Genomic DNA, 26,863 nt, shown 5'->3' on the forward strand with positions numbered 1-26,863 from the left:
CATTGCACCACTTCAAAGGGACCATCAAACCTTATTACCAAGGAAGCTTGAACTAGTTCAAATCCATCCTCAAGAGTACTTTGTCACCAACATTAAACTCAAGGGGCCTGCGATTCGCATCAGCATACATCTTCATTTAATTGGACATCTTGGTGAGATAGCAGTGAGCCAAGTCTACTCTGTCATTCCACTCACACAAGTAGTCTGCGATAGATGAGTTGACACCAAGGTAACCACGCAACACCATATGTGGAGTTCGGGGCTATTGGCCAGTAGCCAATTGGAATGGTGAGAACTGGCTCGCACCCTACTTTTGCAAATTGTAATTGAACAAGGCCGCATCAAGTAATTTAGGCCAACTGGACTAATCTAACCACACACAAAGTGGCGTACATAGTCCTCTAAAATCCCATTGATCCACTCTGTCAAGCCATCCATCTGTAGATGATAAGTAGTAGACATCAAAATCTTTGTGCCCATGAGCTTGAAGAGCTTGCTTCAAAAAATGCTTGTTAACATAGGGTCACGATCTGATATGATGTTGAGTGGAATACTCCAGTACTCACCACAATTCAGAAGAAGTATTCTGCAGCATCTTCAACTCGACATAGCGCTTGGCACACCACGAAAGTTGCATATTTTGAAAACTTGTCTACTAACCACCATAATGTTGGAAAGGTCGTTGACCAAGAGGAGCTGGGTAATGAAATCCATGCTCACACTGGCCCATGGCCACACAGGGATTGGAAGTTGTTGCAGCAAACCTCCAGGTAGTTGGTTCACCGCTTTATCCTGCTGACAAGTCAAGTAGGTGCACGCATAGGATTCAACATCATTGTGCATGTTCGGCCAAAACATCAACACACACATCAATGTTTTACAATTTTCAGCTATGGAAAACACGGGCACAAAACAATTTTTTTTTTTTAAAAACAAAACAAGGATAAACGAGCCACCAAGCCCAAATCAAGGCCATGATACCACATGAACCTTCATGACACATGCTCAAATGCTCAAAAAATTGATGTGTAAAGTGATAAAATTAATTTTTTTATTAGTGGGCTGTTTTAATTTTATTCAATCATTGGCCAAGCTTTTGACTTGATCTCACAACTTTTTACCAGCTTTTTGGTAAGTACTTGCCCAAAACTTGGTGACGAGTGTTTGTGCAAGTTATTCGGAGCTTGTTTGGCCCATGAGTACTTGTGATCTAGGCATTTTTTTTCTGGTTTTTAAAACTATAATATAAATAGTGGTCAAAGATGCTCCAGCTAGTCTCCTATGTAAATCCCAAGACTCTTCCAAGAGCAGCTCTCCATGAGAGACCAAAAATTAAAAGGCAAAATATTAAATTTTTTTACAAAGATTTTCAAGATTTTCAACCTCTAGTCCCAACAACAGTCTACTCATATTTTATCTAGAAACAAGTTGCAACTTGTATGTGTTGATATAGCTATTGCCAATTTGGTGCATAAGACGTCCTCGTGTTCTAAAAGGTACTTTCACTTTACCTATTTAAATATTTTACTCCTTGGTGGTTTCAACCTCTTGACCAATCTTGAGTAAACTAAGCAAGTCACTAGAGTTATGGGTGTAATCAACTAAAACGAACCAACTTTTGGATATAATTATTATAAATAAAATACTTGTTTGCAAGGACCATTAAATGCCATGTTACTCTCCAAAAATGTTTAGTTACCACAAACTCATGATTACCAGATCCAAAACTCACTCTCCAAAACACCTGGAATCAGAATTGGATCATATTTGGATCAGACATGGGTACAAAACCTTGCAGATTGATCCAAGGTTTTGCTTTTATGCCTAGAATTGTCTAGGCATATCCACGGACATGCTTGTGTGATTTTGGATGAAAAAATCTGAACCCTAGATGAATCCAAGCGATTTTACAAGTTTTTTTGACTTACACAAATGTGTGCGCACGCACGCACATTGCACACACACACATGCACATACACATTTTATTTTATGTTCATCGAGTATTAGTTTAATGTTTATATTAAACAATGAATATTACCATGACATTTGAATTTGACAATGGGTCCAAGTATAGGGGATAAGAAATGGGGTAAGGATGTCATCTATAAAAATTTGGATATGAGGATACTGGGAGACACCAGAATTTTAAAAAGTACTTATATATATGTAAGTTTCAAAAACAATATGGTACATGATGCATATAAGTTTAAAAAGCTGAGGAATGCTTTCAAAATTAAATTTTTAAACTAAACAACTGAAATTAGCATGTGGGAGTTAATGGAGTTGGGCCAAACTGGTTGGGGGGGCCATTTTATCCCGCTTTTCATTTTTATTTTGGTTTTCTAGAAGGAGACAACATTCAAGTTTGGAGATTTCATGAGAGTTGTGGGAAGACACTGTACATTTAATAATGTTTCTCCTGTATTGATAGGAATCTCCCTACCATCCTCCAAGCCACGTCCTAGGTCCCCAAAGGTGCATCGACTAGATTCATTGCACAATATCAAAAGAATAGGATTGCTTTTAGTAATCATCAGTGTGGTGCATTATCTCCAACTTTTTCAGGCCTAATTCACATAGAGAGAATTCAGTAGAAATCATGCAGTGAAAAACTCCATATTTACCAATTAATCAACTACATATGGAAGGGGGAAATAGTAGGTATGTCAGTTAAATGATTTTAACCTTACAATAACTGCATCAGTAATACAAGCATTACAGCAAGGTCATAACTACGTTTTATCTTGTATGATCATTTGTTTATTTAAAACCTAAGATACCGGATTCTTCTGTTTTAGCCCGTGTCTTGGTACGGGTACGATTTGGGTTCGGGTTCGGTTCGGGTACGGCTTGGGTTCTGTGGGTTCTTCTGTGAACGACCCACAAAGAACCCAAGCACCCAGGAAGTACCAAGGGCCGTAACCAAGCTTAATTTCATAAATTAAAACCTCAATTTCACTCTCATAACTTTGTGACAACATTTTTTATCAGAATATGCTAGCCAACAAGCAATTAAATATCATTTCAGTTGCATTTTTGAGCTATAACTATGAATGCGAGGTTAATAAACTTTACATCAGCATTACTGAGATTGATTTCAGTTAATTTACATTGTCCATATGTAGCAGTTGTTTGCTTATGTTTTGTGAAATCACTTGTTGGCATTTTTGCACTAAGTTGTCATTGATGTCAACCGGTGAAGATATGCAACCGGTACTGGATGCTCTACTGGTTAACAGAAGGAGAACACTCTACTGGTCAAGGGTCTTATCAATATGTGTTTGCCGAACTGACTGCATATTGGTAGGCCATGTCTTAATCAGCGTGATGCCGTGTGGAGCAGAGGTGGCAAGGTTGTTGTGGTTGGTGAAGCTTCATCAACAGGGTAGATGAAACAGATAATCACCATTAATGAAGGAGCCACAAATCAAGGGATTGCATCTGACTGATTGCGGCTCGAGGAAGAAGGAATAACAAAGGAAGATCAGGGAGCAATTGGTGCCTGGATCAAAGCAAGAAGATTGGATTGGAAGTATACCTCGAGAAGGAGACAACAAAGGCATTGATAGCGGTTTGACAGTTGTAGGTTGAAATAATAGATCGTGTTTTTTCCTTGTCTGGAAAACATGTTTTAGAAGGCGCAAAAATGGCGAAGATAAACAGATGGACATCAAGAAAGATCAGATCGTGCAAGATCTGATAGGATTTGGTTTGCCTCGTAGATGGTGAACCCTAACCGTCAAAATTTTGAATTGTATTTTGGCGGGAAATCACCTGATAAGTGATGAAAGCTCCAGACTGAAAAGCGTTGATGTTGCGAAGATTGAGCAGAAAAGTGAAAGGAGAGCGAGCAAAGTGAAAATCTTGAGAAGGTGTTCCAAGCAAGTTGAAGTGTGAGTGAGCAAGCAAACCGGTGAAAGGATTCTACCGGTGGTATCATAGTCTGGCAGTTGAGCCTAACCGGTAAGGTATAGCAGAGCAGGCACCATCCTAGTGTAACACAGTGTGTTGTGAAACTATGTGAAAAAGGGAGAGAAAGATAACAGAGAGTTACTTGATTAAAGAGTTGCAGGATTCATTTGCAACAAGAAGCCTTAATTGTATTCAAATAGTATTTCAATATATATCGCCAAGTTGAAGCTTGGTGCAGGGGTTGGTGCTCCTTGGGTTGGTGCCCAAAATTTGTGTAAATCTGTATTTTGCCTATGAGGCTGGATTGAAGCAGTAGACTTCAGCAGCTTTTTTCACCGAGGTTTTTCCCATATTGGGTTTTCCTCGTAAATCTGGTGTTGTGAGTTACTTGTGTGTGCATGGTCTCTTTGGCTTTCCTTCTCGCATTACCGGTTTGACTATTTAAGTGATTAAGTAAATAACTGATATTCTCAAGTTACATCACAAGAAAGGAGAAAATATGCATATATATGTACGGCGTACCCATACCCATACCCAAGGAAAAAGAAAAAAATTGCCGATTCCACGATTCCGTATCTGCACCCATACCCCATACCCCTTCAGTAACTTTGGTGAGTGGCTTAAAAATTAAAGATTGAAATCAGAAATCTACATGGCCTATTATTTGGTGGGTGTCTTGACAATTGAAGATTGGACTTGGACCCTACATGGCCTACCTTTTGGTGAGCCTTGTGAATTTGAACGACTTTAATGGCTGGTGATGAAGTTAGGCATCCTACCAAAATAGAGACACCAAACAATTTCCATTTTTCTCACTCAAATGTGTTTCAATTCACTTAGACATTTACTCTTTGATGAGTGCTTTTCAAACAATTAAGTTTGTACTTCATCTCCAAGCTCTAAAATTTGGAATCTAGCACAATTAAAATTTTGTTGATTGAGACCCAGCTTGGAGTTTCCTTCCTGCATTATCTGAATTACAGCTTGCAGTCTTGAATTTGTACTCTTAAAACGTTGTTAACAGAAATTTCTTTGGAAAACACATTTAGGCTGCTGAGAAATGCCATGACTTGTTTCAGATATTAACCAAGCAGTCTGTGGTGGCCTGTGATGCCACACGAATCTCCAATATTAGATTTATAACTAAGCCACAGATATTGCTTTTTTTAATCTGAAATTAGTTATTTGATATACAACACTGATTTTTAGGTTTGTGGCCTGATGATGCTAATAGATTGCTTGTGACAGCCATCAAGGTTGGATTTTAATGATTGGGGTTGGCATAAGGGGTTGACTAGTAGGCATTACATCCCAGACAGCTCAAGGTTGGTCTTGAGAGGCCAGAGCTAGCTTGATAACAGTGGAATCAAGTTCCAAATTTAAGAGACCAAATTTGTGGACAGCTACTCTTCCTTTGATGTCATACATTCTGTTTCAGATGACTCAAAACATCCTTTCAACTTTAGGTTTCTACACTAGGATCTAATGGCCTCTCATCACCTTCCAATGGAATCTTTGTAGCCTGAATCAAATTCTTCAGAAAATATACCTTCACTTTCCCAAAGGAAAAATTCAGTTGATGAAAATATATCAAAAATCCTCAAAACCCAAGCAATGCTTGGAGAAACATTTAATCATATCTCTTCATTTTATCTGATCTAAAATCTACTTGTAAGCATTTGCGATCTATCATTTGCATTATTTGTGGGCTTTGTAGCAACCAAGGACATAGATGAAAACTTGAAAAGTGAGAACTAAATGTGCTGTAGAATTACCGTGGGCAGTTGGATGGCAGACTTGATCACCTAGTCAGTCACTGATCCAACATGGGCAGCTGGTTGGTGAGCAGCATTCCTGAGTCATTGATCTGACTTTTATGGATGATGCTTGATGACAGCTGCTATCAGATTGCAATCTTTGATCCAAACTTCAATATGTTTCTTTGGAAATCAGGGAAATGCCTTGTAGTTTTTATCCTTAACAAAATTTGGGCGTTGGCAATAGAGTTGAGGTGAGTTACCCTAGGACAATTTTTAACCTCTTTTGCTTCAAAATTTGCTTGCTTTGTTATATGGTTCTCCCAGGTTTAACTTCTTCCTTATTGCTTGCTTTTTTTGTTCACATTTTTGTCTGTTTGCATCTATTGGTATTGCTTCATGACTAAACTTCATTTTTTCTCATATTTTGCTCATCTATAAATAAATCTTCTCCTCCAAAGCCAAACTTTAGTGACACTGCTAATGCAAATTCAAAGGAATTATTTCCTTTTATAAATGATATAATCAGTAATAAATGTTACTTATATTTCTTAGATGTGTTGATGCCTTTCTCCTTGTTTGTGGTCTGTTATGCTCCCTTCTAGTAAAATGGTATAAAAATTTCCCCGCAAAAATTATCCTGCTAGAATTTTCTTGTCAGCATCAGATGCCTCATCACCTCTTAATTCATATCTGACTCTGAGAAGCCATTAGAGTGTTTTCCACAATTTTGAATTAGTCAACAAGCCTCTTTCTCCATTCTATTTTCCGACTCCTTATCTATTGTTTTGAATTTTCCAGATCAAGTATAACTGCAAGATAGTGATGGTTACCAGTGGTTGGCCAATGAAGATGACAGATAATGGCTTCACATAGGTGAAACACAGATGAAACAGCAACTGTGTCAGAACTATAGCTCTAAATTGTTCCATATAAAGACTTGAATGAGAAATACTTCTTCATTGCATATGCAAAGCCAGCTATTTTACAGAATATATGAACTTCATGTTAAAAATTTCACATAATGCAACATCACTATCAGAAAAGTGAGGACATTGTCATCAATCATTACGACATACATATTCCAACTCACCAAGATATTCAGTCCTGAGTCACATAGGAAGAACTCATAAAATGTGTTAACCTGTCAATCACATATAGAGGAGCGTGGTAATTACATTGCTTGATTGTGACCATCCACATGCAACCTTATCATAAACAACACTAGTCCAAATATTATAACAGGGATCTATAAGTACATTACATCATGTATAAGCATCCATTTGCTTTGTAGTGATGAAATCAGAGTACATGAATACATATCAATAAAGCTATCGTCTACAAGTGCACTGAGATGTAACCTGGTTAATGTTATTTAAATTAATGGCATACTCAAGTTTGATGGAGAAGTAAAAAAGACGTGAAATAATATTTGATTACATTAAGAATCAAAAGAAAACATAAAGGGGAAAAAATTAAAGATAGTAAAATGGTAAAAGCAATGTGTAGTTTGGTTTCCACGTTGACAAGTGATTAATGAGCAATGTTCTTCCAAATTAAGCATGTTCAATGCATTTTTCATGGGTACATAGAGAACAATTCTAATAACTTCTTTTACTTGATCATGTCTAGAGCCTTCTATTGTTTAGTCCCATTTTAAAATATTTTTCATTTGTTTTGATCTTTCAAGGAGCTATGACGTTGGAAGCTACGAATTTCAGGCCAAGAGAAGTTGTAAGACATGTACTACAGACTGCTGCAGCATCTTTGCAAAAGGAGCTAACCTTGGAAGGTCTTGTAACGGAAGAGGTGCCATCAGAGGTGAATTTATTGGCTTGAGGCTGTGAAAGAGAGTATTTTTTTTTATTCTGAAAGAAATAAAGCATTGCATTTCCCTCTGGCTAGGATCATTAATGAAAGAAATAGAAATTACTTGTCAAACAAGCAGGCACAACATTTCAAGACTTAAATTTCATCACTTTGTAGACATATTTCGTCTTCTGTAAAAGTTTTAAGAAATGAATATGATCAGTTAACCGACACTTCTTAGCTGTTGCATTTTTGCATTTTTTTGTTTCAACTTGATAATTGGGTTTCAAACATAAAGTAATTTGTGATTCTTGTACTATTGTTAAGTTTGTTTCCATCTCTCTAAACAATAATGGAGGAATATTCCTTTATTAGTTGTTTTAATTTCAAAATATCAACTAATTATAACCAAGTTTATTAGCTACTGCTGTGGCTGATGCTCACTCTACTATGGATTATCAAGCTTTGTTCATGGCCTACACTTAGCCAGTTTCAGCTTTAAATTCCTTGTCACAGGCTATTTTCTTGAGCCAGTTTCAGCTTTAGTTCCTCGTTACAGGTTACTTTTCCAAGCTGACATTAGCCAGTTTCATCTTTAACTCCTTGTCACAGGTTACTTTCCCAAGCCAGATTCTGCTTTGGTTCTTTGTTGCAGGTTACTTTCCCAAGCTGACAAGAGAGTGTAAAGGCCATAAGTGAATATCCAGGGGTAATCAATTGCTTTATTCTCATGGAAAGTTCAGCACAATTGTCACCATTCGATGTACTTTACTAAGCGATGGGCTAGATCCATTTTTGCACAATTAAGAATATCTAAAGTATATACAAGTCATGGGGGATAATATTATTATAGAGATAAACCCTTCAAGTATTATGCCATACATTCACATGTCTGTATTTGATATTTCTAAATACATTATGTACTATAATGTTTCAAAATCAATTGTGGATTAATATTGAGTTACTCTTCATTATCTACCCTGTAGTACTGGTTGAAAAAAATCGATCTCTCATGAGATTGAATTGTCCACTTGGAGCTCATTGCATCTAGGTAATGTTCATAGAGGCGATATGTCACCAATCTTACTAATATTTCGGCTCAAGCATCCTTAACCATGGATTTTCTAACACAACTAGGCTTGCTTAGCTTGTTTATCTATTTGTAAACACTTCAACAAGTATTGTGCCTATTGAACCATTTATTTTGGATCTCCCTTGCTGTTTTGTCTGTATGTACTTGGACTATTTGTAGTACGTCATTACATAATCCATGCTTATTGAGTTACTCTTCATCACCCATCTTTCACAAGCAGTGGTTCCCAAGCACTCATGAGGTTGAATTATCCATGGCGCTCATTGCATCTCAGTGATGCTGAGTGAAGTAACAAGATTTCATGGGAGGTCACCCATCGAGGTACTAATTTTGTCTAAGTGCACTTAATCTGAACCAGATTCCACTAAAATTCGGCCACTTAGTTTGTTATTCCTTTTCCAAATCTTCAGCAAGTATTGTGTCATTCATTTTGGAGATGTTTGGCTCTTTCATTTATATGTATTCAGGTTCTCTTCCAATGTATTCTTTATATGCATTTGGGTTTTTATGAGTATATATACTGGGTTTTTATATGTATATGTATTTCTTTCTTTCTTTCTACCTCGGCTCTTTGAAGAGCATCAAGTATCAACAATCCTCACAGGTTGGCTCCATTGTTAAGTAGTGTTCATATTGATGTTCCTTCTAGATGCTTTCACAAACTAAGACTGCCAATGTCATTGACATCTCTTCACTACTGTCACATCCACCACCTAAGCTCTACCCCTACTTGCTGTATGCAGGTTGCTGGAACCTCCTCCCAAAACTGCCTGAATGTTCCTACTAGGGTGGTGCAATTTATTTCCTCCACCCAAGGACCGTTTGACAAGTGAGTTATGCCAACCCCCCACCCAATTTTGACAGGCGAAATGCAAAAAAAGTTATATGTTAGTGCTTCTGAAGTCATAAAGTTAGTATGTCATTAAATCAAACTCTAATTCAATCGAAGTAAATTGTATGTTCTATAAACATTTGAGTAGCTTCTGTACTATTTTAATTGTAATAAAGAAGGTGGATATTTCACTTCAATGTTAAGTTGAAAACTAGCAAGTTCAAAGACTTACTAAAACTTTGATTTAATAAGAGAGTCTATGTCAATTTTATGACCTTAAGACCAACAATTAGTCTACAAGTAACCATCCTGCAATCCACCAAATGCATCCTTGAGTCACGTAAGCATCTATTCTTTTAATTTGAAGAAGTTTTCTTTTCTTTCCTATGATATGCTGGATGAACCCTTTTACTTCTAGGAATCGCTCAGTGCTTCCCATTTTGTTTTTAATTAAATCTAGTTGCTATATTTTTCATATACAATGGCTCATTTTTTGTTCATTTTGTTTTCACATTTGTGTAAAACAGAAGCAATTTTGCCTTCTAACTTCGGAAGTTGTATTTCAAGTTGTGTGAATCTTTTAGTGTAGTCCTGTCTTTTCTAGGGACTTATTTACCGGTTTAGAGTATCTTGTACCTAGAAAGAACCAAACGTTTTTGTTGTCCCGCAAACACTGTAATTTTAATATGTTGATCTTTGTGAACAGGTTATTGGTGATGTTCTAAGGATACGCCAAATTTTGACCAACTTGATTAGGTACGAACTTCCAAATTCAATTAAATTTAAATGGTTCTCATTCAACTTGACCATTTTGAAATTCTAGTCTTCAAAGGAAGTTGTGTTTGTTGTAGTTGTGTTAGATTATACTCGTTAATTGAACCTGCCTTCTAGGAATAGCATCCCTTAAATCCATGCATTGAGTACTTTGTTGTTTTCTCCACTTGTGAAAAAGATGTCATGGTTAACTAAATATGAGTCATGCATATTTGACAAGGATGGTACACTTGTTGCTTATCTAAGTGAGAGGGAATTGTCAAATATTTGTCAAAAGCATCGCTGTCAATATATGGCACCAAACAGCTATGAAGAGTGCTGAATTGTGGAATGAGTTTCACAAAACATCACTACAATTTTGCAAAAATGTCAGTTTTGAGCAATATTTCTATTACTAAAAGAAATCACCCTCATGTGTAAGTAGCAATTTTGCATATCGGTCATTTAAAATGAGGTGGATAACTTATACTTCTCTAATAATCATGATAAATAAGCAAATTGAGTTGTTGACTCTCATATCATTTGGAAAATACCATACAAGACTGAACAAATTTTTTCTAACTTCTCTAGACTCCAAGAATATAGGTCGGCATGTGTATGGCATCAAGTAGCTGAATTAGAGTGGAATATCCTTAGATTGTAGACATATCTTCAATAAAACATGGGTTTGGCAAGTTCAGATGATATTGTGCCATTTTCTATGCAATGATTACTAACTTTCCATTAATTCCAAGTATACAAATGTATAACTCAACTGTTGTCATTTCAGGTGTTGATTCTTAAGGAAATATAGACAATTTCCTACATGAACTATAGTATGAGAAAATTCCAAATTAACCCTACAAGAAAAATTGTCACGGCGATATAAATGATATGTAAATTCTAGCAGCATTCTAGCATAAACTACACATAAGAAGGAAGAAAGAACATCACAAAAAAGAGAACAATACACATTGGGGAAACCTTTTTGAGAAAAACTCAACTTCCAAAGTATTGAAACTGATGTATTTCTAGCATCAAAATAGTTACAATACAATTTTGATAAAATTTGAAGTAGGGAATGATATTTTAACATTTGACAAGGTTTTAGACTCTAATGAAGGTTGCCTCACCCCCAACTAAAGTTTTATTCCACGAGGTATTCCTATGTGTTAGTGACTACATCAAATTTGGGACATTATAGTTCCTTTTGCTATCCAACTGAAGCATAACATGTCATATATCGATTGTACCTCAACATCATATCATTAATGTTAGTTATCCTCAATCAAGATCTAAATCATATTTTTCTTAGTTCTGAAATAGAAACAGAACAGTTTTAGTAACGATGAAAAGACTTGCTTTTAATAATATTTGTCAGCAAACTGTTCAACAATTCAACTTTTCTGACAATTTTAATAGAAAACGAAAAACAGATGGATTTGTTTATTATTTTGTTGAAAGATTTTTATTGCAGAAACTTAAATGAAATTTCTTTGCCATTTCCACATCTTGCAGCAATGCTATCAAGTTTACACATGAAGGAAAAGTAGGTATAACATTACGGGTGACATCGCAGCCATCCTTTGCAGAGAACCAGAAAGATAGAAAGGATTGTGGAGATTTATCTAAATATTCTAAAACAGATACGAACACACAGCAAAATGACACTTCCTTGTCTCAAAATGGTGGTTTGGGTGGAGACAGGTCATCCAATGATGTGAGTTGTGTAATAGATTCTAAGCAGTGTAGAGACACACAGAACCGAATGGCAGAATCAGAAACAAGACCATTATCGTCAATAGATGGAGATGAATACCTAGATATTGATTCTGATGACGAGGAGAAAATTGTTTGGCTGCATTGTGATGTGTATGACTCTGGGATAGGAATTCCAGGTAATTTACTAAAAATGTTTCATACTGTAGTTTTCCAGCTATCCATGAAAGTATTTATGGTCTGGTTGAAAAGCCTCCGTTCTCTAAATCTCTCGCATAAACTCTTATTCATCATACCTTACTCAATTCTGAGTCCAACCATTTCAACTCTCCAAAGTATCTCGATTTGATTAGTTTCTTAATAAATCTTTTATATTTTATGCAGAGAAAGCATTGCCAGCCCTGTTCAAAAAGTACATGCAAGTAAGTACAGATCATGCTCGAAAATATGGTGGAACTGGACTTGGTCTTGCAATTTGCAAACAACTGGTATGTTACTGGAATCATTTTGTAATTTTCTGATTTCTCTTTCAGCTATTTACATATATTCTGTCACAATAATTTCTAACTCTTGTGCTGTTTAAATTGTAAATATTATTTTTAATTGACAAAACTATGTACGATAATGGGTGTGTCACTAGCATATTTGATAATCATCTCAATCTCAAAATGAGCTCCAGACTAGTTATACTTGCTGATGTTTTTGCAAATATACTAAGAGATACATCACCGGAGCTTTTGACAACTTGTCATATTGCTAGATGTTCAGAATTTATTGAAAATCACCTCCTAGCTTACAAGATAGGGACTGAGATACAGTTCCAAATGAATTGAAACAATAAACTATATTATCAAAGTTCAAACCTAAGAAATATATCCATGATCAGAGTTAAACAGGTTAAAAGAATTGGGTTCTTTCGATATAATTATATTTAGACCTTCCATTTGTCTATAGCATTACTTGAACTAGTCATAGGAACCTTACGAGTCAATTAGGGGATCTTTGCAAAGATAGTGTGTCTTGTATAAGATGGTTTTATCTTATTTAAATGTTTTTGTGTCTATTTAATCCATGTGTGCTTCTTTTAAAGACTATATAATTAATGATTGTTGTTGTGGTTTTCTGTACATCAAAGAAAAGTTGACCCTTTCTTCTAGGCTTAAGATCTTTTTGTATCATTATTCATTTTGAACTTAAAACTATGGAAAGAATGGATAGATTTTGCATAGGAGTGTTTCAGCTAATAGTTCGTGGCATAAAAATAATGTCAGAAGTGCAAATGCTTTAACGATTATGATTGTGGATACTATGTGTGATTCTTTACAAGAATTATTTGGCATGTCCACGAATAGAACAAAAGAACTAATATGATATAGTAGGGAAGTAGTCAATCTTCTATTGGTTGCTGACTATACATTTGAATCTAAGCTATTAGATAGCATATGGTGTGAAAAATGAAAGTCTCGTTTTCATATTGCAACTGCAAACAGGACTGCACTCAACCGAATTCCTCCTTTCTGTTGCAATTGCACAACTACATGCACTCAAACGAATTAGCCCTTCTGTGGTTTTTTTTTGGGTAGTTGCAATGTAACTAAATCTAATATATATTTATTTAGTAGTTATAATACATATTATAATAGGTTATGATTATGCAATCACATCATTCCAGATGGATATCTGCATCTAGTCAAAAATTTATTCCATCTTTAATAATCATTAGTTTGGTTTCAACAAAATTGACATCATGTATGCATTTTAGCAAATATCTATCTTGAGTAATATATTAATATTTTTGTAATTTTTTTCCTTAATAATTAGAGATCAACAAGAATTAATATTTGTTCCTTGTAATTTCTGTGAATTGTTGGAACTTGGAAGCATGCTTCTTTAAGAAAATGTGATCTCTCGCAACAAGCATTTGTCAAGAAATGACAAATTAAGAATCAAAATCTTTCAATAAAATTGATGCTACTAGGATTGAAAACATTGAATGTGTATGAAAATGGTTTTGAACCAAGGTTTTTCTGGGTGTGCGCACCCGATTAAATTTTGGGTGCATTACGATAATAGGATTGAGACTCAGAGAGTCGTGGTAGGGACTCCCACATCCGAGTTTGAGTCAAGCTTGATGAATCTAGGTGAGGGCTAGCAAATCTGAGTCTAATTCAGGCTTAGTGAGTCTGCTACCTCATCTCATAGAATTGACTGAGTCTAACACAGACTTGTTTTGAACAAAGGATTTTGGGGTATGTGCACCCAACTAAAACTTGGATGCCCTCATGATCATGGTGTTGAGACTCAGCAAATCTCAATGAGGACTCTCAGATCCTTGTACGAGTCATGCTTGGTGAAGCTCAGCAAGGCCTTGCAGATTTGAGTCCAAGCCAGGAACAACGAATTTGTAGCCTAGAATAACAAACTTAGTCTAGTTTGACGGCTGAGACTTATGAGTCTCAATTGCTCGATTCGGTTGAGTCTGGAAAAAATTGAAATCCAATTGAAATTTTTTAAGATGTCATAAAAAATATTTGTTTCAAATATTTTAACAAATATTTTTTGGTTTATGCCAAGTGTTTCGACCATGCCAAGTTCCAAGTCAAAAACAACTTGCTGAGTTTTCACCAAGTCCCAGTCTCAACACTGTACTCGAGATACACTAAATTTATACCAAGTACTGTTTAATTCATCTTTCGGCACTTGGAGAATTTTCCTCAAATCTTACACGCAATACATTGAAGAAATTAAAACTTAGATGGAAAAAAAATAAAACAAGATTTTATGAAGTTTCACAATGATGTTATGTTTCAACTTTCAGGACTGGTATTTCAATTTAGATGTCACAGTCTGCTCAAGTTAACTGTGTACTTAAGTTTTTAGGGTATGCAGTCTGCATACGCCCACACCTTCACACCCAAGTTTTGGGAGTCCGCACTGGTTTCAAAGTCTCCGAGCATCTGCACACCTATTTAACCTTATTATTTGTTTTAGGATATTTACTTAGTCACTTAATTGAGTGTTGCTGAGTCTATGTTATCAAGTAGGCTTCATTCAATGGACTTCATTTTTCAGTTGCAACTTTTAGTTATCATTTAATATATTTACCCAAGTTAAACATTGTGGACAATGGATCTTGGAGGAAAAAGTTCCGGTGAAAAGTTATCTGTAGAAATTTCTATTTCCCTTTATGGTCTGGACTCTGGAGTGTGGATTGCTTCCAACAGTAGAGCTAACTTAAGGGAGAGCTAAAGGAGATAGAAAATGAAGAAATAAATCGGGATCGATTTGTTTGATTGTGGAGAGTATATCAATAACAGTCTAGAACTGAACCACAAACAAAGATGAAATGGTTATGACTTTGAGAACAAAGCAACAAACTAAAATGATATACTTTTAAAGAAAATTCAGAAAATCAAAAACATACACGAACAGAAGCATGCAAAGCACAGACAAGCTTCTTGTCATTGTCCAACAATCTGTGCTTAATCCATCTTATATTAACAAAAACTTGGTAATAAGACTAGGTAAGTTGTTAAAGCATTGGAACAAACATGAAGATCTGACATCGACAAATTTGAGCTACTTAAAGCAAACATGCAAACCAAAACCAGAGACATCCTTTTGAACAACTCAAAAAGAAAATCATTATTGCACAATATGTAAATCACATGAAAGTGGAAGACCCTTTGTATTGTCCAGCATATAATGATATCGGGCACAATTAGATAGGCATGGCAATCAAAACCAAATAAATGAAACCTTAAATTATAATGAATATGAAAGCATTAACAAATAAAGGAAAAATTATTACGCGGAAGGCTTATCTTATACGAGATGGACTTAAAAAAATTATTACACCGAAGGCGTATCTTATATGAGATGGACCAGCTGATTTTAATAATCAACGATTGAAACTATTACAGCCGTTGGCTCTGCGCTATTTTTTTTAACGATTTCGCTGCCTTTTTAATCCATTACAATGTAAAATCTGTTCGTAGCAATTACATCCCGAACATACGCTCCGTTTTCAGAGAGTACTCCGCACCTGTCAAATCCTCCGGGGAAAGGTGTTACTATTCATTGTATTTTTCATTTTCCCCGCTTGCCGTATTTTGGTTTAGAATATATATTTTTGCTGCACATAAATATTGCATCGGTTGCGTATGTGATACAACATCTATTACTTTTTTAGTACGGTTATTCCACCTGTATTATTCACCCATAAGAGCTAAAAACGACACAGTCAAAGTTAGCATCCTCTTATCAATTTTAGAATTTACTGCAGATTTTAAATATAATATTCCTTTCGCTGTTTTGACAGCTGACATCTCTACAATCTTATTTGGTTATAATTTTTTTTTCATTCCTATGAATAACACACTTTTAATAAGTAGATAGAGATGATTTTTTTTTTAATTATATATTAAATTAACTCAAATCTTTAAAAAAAAATTGTTTTCAATAATTTAAAAATAGATTTAATTTGAGATGAATTCTATATTTTGCAATATTTTAAAACATTAATTTATGAATTCAATGTTTTGATAGGAATAAAATAAATTTATGAAATATTGAAAAATAAATTTATTATAATAGATTTTTTTTTTTTACAAGAATTTAAGCATTGTGATAAATTAATTCACCAAACTATCTTAATTTTAAAATAAAATAAAATATATATGTTCACTTACTTGAATTGTATTCGTTGTTCACTAAATTTTTTTTATAAAATTATTAAATACAAAGCAATAAATAAAGACTTATTAAAAATCAAATAGATACAAATAAATAGACATTACAACACTACTTGCTATGTATTTTTATCACACATAATTATAAAATGAAATTTAAGCTAAAATATATATTTTCTAGTCCAGTGAGCTCCAATCTATTCTCACTCGAATCTATTGACGAGTTATATATATAATTATAGAGATTTTTTAAACATATTTTCAAATTAATTCATTTTAGAATAGACTCGAATCTATTGACGAGTTATATATATAATTATAGAGATTTTTTAAACATATTTTCAAATTAATTCATTTTAGAATAGGATATATCATTTCAAAGCATAGAAAATAGATATATTTTTAAATATAAGTGTAATATTTAATAGAATACAATATATATTATCTACCTCTTTCTATATATCATTCCCATATATTTATCTTTTTATAAAATCTCCACCCCCTCCTCTCTCTCTCCCAAGTTATATCTATATCTATCTCTATCTCTATCTCTCCTTTCTATCCCTAACTCTCCCTCTCTCCTTATCGCTCCTCTCTATATCTATCTACTTCTCTCTCCTCCCTTTTATTTCCCTCTATATTTCTCTAGTATACCTCTCACTCATACACACACATACTCCCTTTTTCTCCATCTCTATCTCTACCTTTCCCCCTCTTTCTCTCTCACTTTCCCCCTCTATCTATATATCATTATCTCTACCTCTTTCTCGTATTCAACCCATCTCTCTCTTTCTATCTGTATCACTCTTCACTCTATTTTTCCATCTATCTATCTCTTTCTATCTGTATCACTCTTAACTCTATTTTTCCCCATATCTCTATTTTTCTCCATCTCTATCTCTACCTTTCCCCCTATTTCTCTCTCACTTTCCCCCTCTATCTATATATCATTATCTCTACCTCTTTCTCGTATTCAACCCATCTCTCTCTTTCTATCTGTATCACTCTTCACTCTATTTTTCCATCTATCTATCTCTTTCTATCTGTATCACTCTTAACTCTATTTTTCCCCATATCTCCCTCCCTCGCTTTCTCTCTATCAGCTATCCATGTCATTTGCTAAATGGCCTACTAATTGACTTCATGTATTGCACAAACGTATGAAAAAATAAAAAAACATTTACCCATTGCACACCAAGGTGCGATTGCTAGTTAAATTAAAAGATTCTAAACAAAATATTTTTCCTACTTAAACTTCCTCTCTTTGGCGTACCCATTGCACACCAAGGTGCATAGCTAGTTAAATTTAAACAGATTCAGTCCATTGAATACTAATAATCTATGTATGATGAGTAAATTTTATCTTTAATAATCTATGTACACTTTAAACATCTGGCTGATTGGGATAGGGGCAAATATTGCTTTGTCAAACCAAGTTTCATCTATTTACGGGTTTATTTCTGAATTGCATGGTATATAGGGAAAAATCCTTATTTTATTTTCGCTTATTTAAAAGGAATTAAATACAATGCTGCATTTCTAAAAGTTTGCAGATATTGCCTTAAATTTGGAAGCTATCTGGTGTTTTTAACTTTTTACAACTGTACAGTTTCCACTTAATTCTTAAACCTAAAAATGCTAACGAATTGACAATGGGCAATGAAAGATTTTCTTAAGAGCTAGAACATGAGATAGCATTACAGCCATGCAAGCACTTATGGGCCCAAGGAATTATTCTGCTTCAGTAAAATTTGGCAATAACTTATTAAACGTCAACACCTTCAATATGGAAATGTCAAATTATAAAAGCTTTCCCATCAGTAAATGGGACAATGGCCAAAAAAACTTAATGGTAAAGACTTGGGAATCATAGATTACAACGTACTATCATGCTTGTTTTATATTTCATTTTGCTTTTAGTTTTAGACAATTCCAAACAGCTGCACACGTTTTTTTACTTCTAAATCATCTATTTTGTTCTCACGAAAGAGCTATATTTAGTTTGTAAAGGAGTGATTAGACAATCTAGTTGTTATTAATGAAAGTGTTATAAACATTAATTTTAATGTTAACGAGTACAATATAATTTTTTCTTTTCTGCGATTGACTATTGGTCTTTATAAATATTACTTGTAATTCTTCTCTGCTAAAGAAAAAACAAAAAAGAAGACTTTTATCATGCACTTGTTATGCATACTAGAATTAAAGATTAAATATATCCTAGTGGCTAAAATATTGCCCACAGGTGGAATTGATGGGGGGCCGTCTGACTGTAACAAGCAAGGAACATTGTGGGTCAACATTTTCTTTTGTGGTACCTTGCAAAGTACCGAAAAAGAGGACCTGTGATGAAATGGATAATGATCTGCTATATGACATGCCTCTTTCTGAATGTGAAGCAAGAAGCGACAGTACAGCTGAAGATGATAAAAGAGCTTATTTTCAGTTCAAACCACGTACATTGGGTTCTTTATTCTCATCAGGTGATGCAGCTCCCAGGTCCAAAGTTTTATCTGCAGGCAAAATAGACTCAAATCACACCACTAAGATGAATGGCATACACACAGGCTACATGTTTCCCACTGGGGAATCTACTCCAAGTTCAAATCAAAATTTAAGTTTAAACCATGATGTTGACAAGCAACACTCAGAGCTGGGAAGCGACTATTTAACTGGAATAGAAAATGTCAACAAAGCAGTCAATGATTGCCCATCAAATGATGATTATCAGCATCTTCAAATCACACACTCACCAATGACAACTGAGAAAGACACTACTATGAGACACTCTCAGGAATCTCAGGATTTGAAGCTTTCATATTTAGCACATGAGAATCAGGGAAAGATGCAAAAGACCAACCAAAAGCCACCAGAAAATATTTCAGATGCAAGGCAGATGCAATCTAGACCCAAGATTCTTCTTGTTGAAGATGATCAGGTTATTGTAATGGTTACACAGTCCATGATGAAGCGGCTAGGTCATAGCCCTGATGTTGTTTCAAATGGAGCAGAAGCAGTACAAGCAGTCAAAACAAATAATTATGATCTTGTTTTGATGGTAAGCCCTCATTTCATGTGATTATGTTCTTGTCGAGGATAGGTAAATATTTCACATCATGGCCAGCAACCTATTAGCTGCACTTGCTTCTTCCTTTAAAATGTCACAATTTATAGGAGAAGTTATGAAAAGATATCATAGTCTGCCAGCTACGTTCTTATTTGTGTGCTTGTCTATTGTCACTCTTCAACTCGATCTTATTTGCTTCAAGTTCTTTCAAAAGAATAATTTTGCGTTTTGTTTTCCTTTGTTGATTGTCCAAGCAGCCATGTCCTTACTCTGCAATGTGTTGTCTTGATAGAATGTCCTGAAGAGAGATTTCTATTGAAGAATCATGCCCCAAAAAGAGTGGTTTTTTATCAAAGAATATTTAGTGTCAGAGTGAATCATATATTTGCATGCAGTAAGTAGTAATTCAATGCCATCAATAAAATAAGCAGATTTTGTGTTCTTCTTGTATTAATTTTATGCCTTGGAAATAAAGAACACCAAGAATATTCTTTGCCTAGTAATTGTGATGTCTGAAGTTGAAAGTGTCTTGATACAATGCATATAAACTATTTTATTGCAGATTTCTACTTTCTTCAGTATGTCTTCTATATATATATTATCCTGATAAATTTAAACCAAGGTATTAAAGTGTTGTATCTTACATATGTCATCAACATGATGGTGTACCCTACTCAAATCCTTTTCGACTCTTAGAGTGAAGATCAATTTATCGTCATCACTAAGCTTATTATAGCTAGGCATCATTTGATATGTGTTGCAAGCATCTTTGTAAGGTTAAGATGACCTTTTAAGACCTTTCTTATGATCAATTGTAGGAACACCGTATGGGACACTAATATCAGTTGAATTCCTGGTAGGGCTACTACATTGAGCCAAGGGTAATAAATTCCTTGTGGGGTTATCATATTTTTCAAAAGGCTACAGACGATTTCCTAAACCAATTCTCAGTCGAGGACTCGTTTTGTGAACCATATTGATTTCTCTACAAATAATAATGGTTCGTACCAGAGTAAACAATAAACTAGAGTCAACCATAACAAGAAGAATATACTCCCAAGGGAATCATCATCCCACAATAATTGGACTTTTGAGGGGCACAGATAATTATCATAGAAGGGCATTACATGCACAAATTCCATACAACCTCCCAGAGATCAACGCGTGCTATTCCAGGACTTTTACTATTTAGAACCATGAAATTTGTACTTGTAATCTGAACTAGATATTCATAAAACTGAATTAATAAAAATGTGAAACAAATTAGATTATATTCTCTCTTACAGATTTAAAATAGATATTATTTGAGCCTTACCTAAAACATAAAATAGCAAAATTGAAGCAAGGATAATGTTTAAAAGTACATTCAACTTAACAAGATAAATTTACAGAAGGTAGGTCTCTTCCAGATCAAAAACTGAGCTAAAAGCATTGGTAGATAAAAAAGAGATATAAAATGGATGCTGAATATATAGTTTATTAAATCTATATCTAGTTGCTGTAGTGTTGCTATAATTTTACATTGGATAGAGTTTTCAAAATTGTAATGGCATGTAAACGTGACAAGTAGTCTTTATATTTATATATATATATATAGTCTATTAAAATTCATCTGGCAAGTTGTCTAGGAGGACTTCTGAATGCATGCATTTCAACATCAACGTTGTCATCTTCAAGTTTGCTTTGGATGCTTTGGTTCTCGAGCATTTTATGTGGCCACCCATTGACTTCTATTGACAAGTTGTTATCCATCTTTATAGGTCATCTAGGAGCCCCTATGTTTTTCTTTGTGATCCCATCAATTTCAACTTGCCAAACATCACATCTAATGTGTTTGTATTGATCCAAACTCTTGGTCTTATTGTCTTCTCCGATTTATTCTTTTCTTGGTTCAAATTGATAGTCTTTCAGAGCTTTGGGATGAGGACACTTTTATCTATCTTGAAGACGCAGATGGCTGTTGTATGGAATAACACGTGTATATTTTGGACCATCAACTGCATTATCTTGTAAAAGCAGAATCTTTAAACTAGCAGTTCTCTTATCTCTTTTGAACTTAAATGTTTACCTAAATATATTCTTCTTTAATTAGATGTCTAAATCTGGTGATGCCAAAGTTGTGCAAAATGTTTAATCATTTGTTAATGCCACGAACCTTTAAGTGATTATTGAATTTATACCTTTTCTCTGTCTGAATGTATTGATGTAAATGTTTAAAACCTTCCCATACATAGAACTTTCTTATAGGTAATAAAAGACCAGAAATTATATTCATAGGCTACCTATTTGACTTCATTTTGGATTTTAAAAAACAAAATATTGTCATTAACCACTTAGATTTTCTTTCTTGCAATCTCTGATATATCAACAAATGTCTGAATCTATGTTTGATACTGAATCCTACAGGATGTATGTATGCCTGTAATGGATGGCCTTGAAGCCACTCGGTTGATCCGCAAATGTGAGCTGAGTGGAAATTGGGATGCTTCTGAAGTAGCGAGAGCTTGTAAAGCCGATTGTTTGATGAGTATTCATATGAATGGTCAAACATCACCTTTTCCCAGGAAGAGAGTCCCAATAATAGCGGTAAGTGAAACTAGACTCTTTCGATTTTCAAAGAATTTCTCTTTTGGCAAATGTTACACCTTTATCTTTTTCTGTCCAAGCACATCTACTTCCCAAAGTAAATTTGATACCATGTTTTTATCAAGAGTTATAATAAGTGTCGGCTCAATTATTTTTCTTTGAACATGGTTGCAATTTTCCTTTTGCTGTGGAATAGCTTCTTATCGTTGATGAAATCAAAAGAGAACTTTTTTATTGATTATAAGTAGGCAGAAAAACGATTAGTTTGAAGATTTTGAAGTTTAAACAATGTTCCATAAAATGCAAGGATACTGGGACCTGGAGGCACAGTACTGGTACAGATACACCTCTTTTCAAAAAGCAGCTTTAAGGTGTACGCCAAATTACTAAAATCATACATATGCAAATGCATATACACGAATTGTGTACATAGTACTACATACATATATATTTAAATAAAAACCAAGAACTGAAAATATTAAAAGATTCATAAGGGAAAACTAAAAAAAAATTGAAAGAAACATGTTACATTACTGATATAAAAGAAATAAAAGCTCCAAGAGCTTCAAAATTATATTGATATAGAGATTGCAGCTTGCAAAAAATAACTATGATATACATTCAAATATCAACAAAGATTCTATCATCGAGTTTGGGCTGGGCTCCCTCCTCATCATCTTCTTAGTAACCGAGCTTCATGTACTGATTCACATCTGATTGGAATTTAGTGGACAATACCCTAAATTATAGGAACTTAAATGTGTTATGGATGGAAGCAATTAATTACAATAATTATAGCATAGAGATGATTCTAAAATTCTAACTAGATAAACCATAACTAAATGACAACCAAGATAAACCCAAAGAAGCCAATTCAAGGAAAACAGCATACTTGTAGGGAATTATCTGTTGTTTTCTAAGATAATATTAGCTAGATTTTCTATAGGGGCCCCACACTTGAAGAAAAACAGCTTACACCATCCATTTTACTTTTGTTGTGAAGTTTGTTTGGATGCTCAGATGTTAAATCAAGAGGGAATATTCCTTACATTGTTGTGCTTGCATTTTTACAAGCATGAGCTTAACATTGCTCTAATTCCAATGATCTAGATCCCAAGAGATTTAGGAGATAAACCAATCTTAGTGAAAGATGGGATTATCATTATAGATTATGCATAAAAAACAAGAATCAAATTAATCCAACACACAATTGAGAGAGAGAGAGAGACTTTGGCAATAATGTACTACTTCTATTCAAACTAAAATGAATAGATTAGAGACCCGTTCATGGGTTTCCAAGGGTTCATCCTTCGAGTGAAGAACGGAGAAAGGAGGAAGAATCGTGGAGTAAGCCGGAGCAGGGGTGGATTAAAATAAATTTTGATGGGGCATCTAGGGGTAATCCGAGTATCTCAGGGGCAAGATGTATTGCTCGTGATGAAAGTGGGATGATCCTCTTTAAGGGTGCGAAGAGACTACAAGATGGAACCAATAATGATGCAAAGGCACAGGCTGCTTTATTAGTAGTGGAGTTAGCAATTAATATGAAGATTTTGAAGGTGCACCTTGAAGGTGATTTGAAGGTTGTAGTGAATGTAATTATGAAAGGGGTAACCCCGAGTTGGAGATTAAATAAGCTCATAGCCTTGATTGTTTCGAAATTATGCGACTTTCAAGATTTTTGTATCTCATATCAGAAGAGGTGGCAATGAGTTAGCAGATGCTTTATCTAACGTGGCATGTGAGCTGGATAAAGGAATGACGAAGTTGTGGGATGAGGATGATGACATATTCCATTGGCATGACTTGAATGCCTGATTTCGTATAGTACTACCACTTGGATGAAGTGTGTGAGATTAATTTCACATCCCCTGTGCGTGAGCCTAGGCTAATTTCACTGACAGTGGCAATTAATGCCGATGAATTCTGCAGGGGCGGCGGAGGATGCATTTATGGAAAGTTTGAGAATGAATGCTTAGTCAGTGTGGATGATTTGTGACTGCAGGAGGTTGAGAGAGTGGTTTTGTGAGAGAGGAAGGTGGTTTTGTAGGTGGCGAATGATATGGAGGCTAATTTCACACTTGAAACCAACAAATTGATGCCAGGATTTTGGGGGCCGATCTCGGAGAGAAGATTGAAGACCATGTTTAAGTCGAGGGAGCCCTTGTTTCTGAAAGTCGTGCAGCTGGTGCTAGGAGAGGAGGTGGCGGTTATCGGCCATAGGTATCGATCAAGGGTGGATGTTTATTTGCTCATTATGGTCTGGGAGTTAGAAGTGAGCACCCTGTGTGAGGAGGTTAGGAAAGTTATGCGAGCAATTGTGTCGGAGGATTATCTGCAAAACATGGATTCGCTACTTCAGTGAGAGGTGTTGGGGCAGGGTTTCGATGTGTCGGAAGAAATTTCAGATGAGCAGGTAGAACTCAGAAATAGATGTATGAACATCCCCTTTCTTAGGAGGAGAGAAGAAGTGAAGGCTCGGTTCCGAGAGACGACGAGGCGAGGATGGGAGGCATTGCAATTGTATGTTCAAATCTTGGAGCTGGAAGAGATTATCCAACAAGCACGAGTGGAAGCAAGGGAGGTTGAGTTGAATGGACGGAGGTTGAGGCCATGAACTAGACGTATGTCCGAGACTATGGCAGTGAGAAATGCACCTCTAGCATTATTTCCGAAAGATGGTGGAGATGCGACGGAAGGCACGGGTGGAGATTCTAATGCCGTGGTGGTGAAGGTGGAGAAGGAAGCTCGTCAATGATCAAGAAATGTTCTTGGGTACCTCTGTTTTTTGCTTGCCATGTGCATAGTTTAGTTTTTAGTTCAAAAAATTTTATACTTTTAGTTGTCTGTTAAAGTAGGATTGCTAGTGAATTTTGACTATGGCAATGATGTAATGAGCGTCTTTTGTGCTCGTTTAACTGCTACTTGGGTGTGGGAGGCTGGTTTGGCGGGTGGTTGGATGGTGGTTTTTTGATACTTGGTTTTGTTTTGGGTGGTTTGGGGGTTTAAATGGGTGGTTTTGGGTGGATGGTTGTTAATGACTCTCTATTAATGCAGTGCTTTTATTTCAAAATATAATAATCAAAATATAATAAAAAACAGCATATTATTGATCAAAAAAAAAAATGAATAGGTTAGAATTGGATGTTCTAGTCCCAAATTTTGACAAAGAAACATCACATGGATGCCACACATGTAGGACTTTGACTATACTATGACAAATAGATGTTATGCAAAGATATGTTGAGCCTCGTGTAGTGGTGCGTAATGACATGATGACTTGTGCATAGGGACTACATGTTATTATTGGAGCTTGTGTACTAGTACAAAGTACTACTAAATCATGCACATCAATGTAAAATGCTAAGGAGGCAGATACAACATTCTTTAAGACTTATGGAGTTGCATTCTAATCAACCTCATAATGAATTTTAGGCTAAGAACCTTAGGTCACACTCCATTGGATATATATTGATGCTTATACATACACATTCAAACCCATTGTTTGATAACTGAGTTGCTGGTTCATCCCTTGAATTCCTTGGAACAGGGTCCGGTTCGTACCCAATTTGGATTCACTAATTTGGGTGGGGACTGTACTAGAGCATGCGAATAAGACTGGGTTCGTCCCAAGTGACCATGTCACTAACCCAAAAGAATTCACTGGTACCCAAGGCAAATCCGCTTTGAAAAAACATGTTTTTTAAATCTTTGCAGACTTTGACTTCGACTATGAAAGAGAAAAATGGGAGCCCCAATGTTTCTCTATTAACATCCAAAGATTTTCTTCTAATGGTAGGGGAACGGCACCAGAATGTTGACCTTCAAATTTTTTTTCATTTATTTGTGAAATGCATTCCCTCGAGATTATTTAATGTCCATTGATAAAAAAGAAACAGTTTTTATTCCTTGAGCCAATCAAGGTTATAAAATGTGGGGGCCAACGTAGCATGAAAACATTGAAAATTGCTGAGATCATTTTTATTGTATTGTTGAGACACTTGAGAGATTGGTTAGAATTTAATCGAGTATTTTCCTCCTCTATACATTTCCCCTAATCTTTAATCCAATCATTTTCTAGGTAATCTTTACTATTACCTAAATCTTTATTTCCCCAATTTTTCGTATCTTTGATATTAAATAATATTAACATATAATGGCCAGATACCCAACTTTATTTACCTAATGTTTAATAGACAATTAATATATCTAATCTAATTACTTTATAATCTTTAACTTATTTATAATTTTTATTCAGTATCTATTTAATTCAGAGACATTACATTTTTATACATGGCTAAAATATATCTATTTATGATTTTTATATGATTTTGTATGGACAAACCCAAGCTGGAATTGGTAAGTTAGTTTAATAATCCAATTTTATTGCCTATAGGCACTTAGTCTCTTTGTTTCTAAGGGTTCGCATCTACTAATTTCTACCAAAAAAAAAATAGGCTTCAAGCATGATTAGACACAATCAAATCCAGAAGCAACTATGAGATAATCTAATGAATTGTGGAAATCTGATGAAATTGATGATTAGTCTCTTCCAGACATATCAAACCCTCATTTGTTTTGTACTTTTGATTATTTTCTTAACCTTCTTGCTAAAGTAGATTCTAAACATAGAATCAAATTCTC

The 26,863-nt window shown here is 35.0% G+C and overlaps 1 protein-coding gene and 1 long non-coding RNA gene across 3 annotated transcripts in view; one reads left to right on the plus strand and one right to left on the minus strand.

Moving 5' to 3' along the window:
• LOC131074474 (uncharacterized) overlaps positions 1–26,863 on the minus strand; it is a 43,667-nt gene that overhangs the window by 12,067 nt on the left and 4,737 nt on the right. Inside the window, exon 3 of one of the 2 annotated variants that reach the window (XR_009113066.2) lies at positions 6,763–6,813. This is a non-coding gene — a long non-coding RNA (uncharacterized LOC131074474). Of the gene's footprint in view, positions 1–6,762; positions 6,814–18,944; positions 19,080–26,863 lie in introns of those variants that run through there. The other variant, XR_009113065.2, reaches the window with a different exon arrangement.
• Positions 1–26,863, plus strand: part of LOC131074472 (histidine kinase 5) — a 38,248-nt gene that overhangs the window by 9,760 nt on the left and 1,625 nt on the right. Inside the window, exons 6-11 of the mRNA XM_059221753.1 lie at positions 7,360–7,490; positions 10,110–10,159; positions 11,675–12,054; positions 12,260–12,363; positions 18,812–19,624; positions 22,040–22,219. Coding sequence (XP_059077736.1) covers positions 7,360–7,490; positions 10,110–10,159; positions 11,675–12,054; positions 12,260–12,363; positions 18,812–19,624; positions 22,040–22,219 — 1,658 coding nt within the window. The remainder of the gene's footprint in view (positions 1–7,359; positions 7,491–10,109; positions 10,160–11,674; positions 12,055–12,259; positions 12,364–18,811; positions 19,625–22,039; positions 22,220–26,863) is intronic.

Source organism: Cryptomeria japonica, chromosome 5 (genome assembly GCF_030272615.1).
Source record: "Cryptomeria japonica chromosome 5, Sugi_1.0, whole genome shotgun sequence".
Taxonomy (NCBI): Eukaryota; Viridiplantae; Streptophyta; class Pinopsida; order Cupressales; family Cupressaceae; genus Cryptomeria; species Cryptomeria japonica.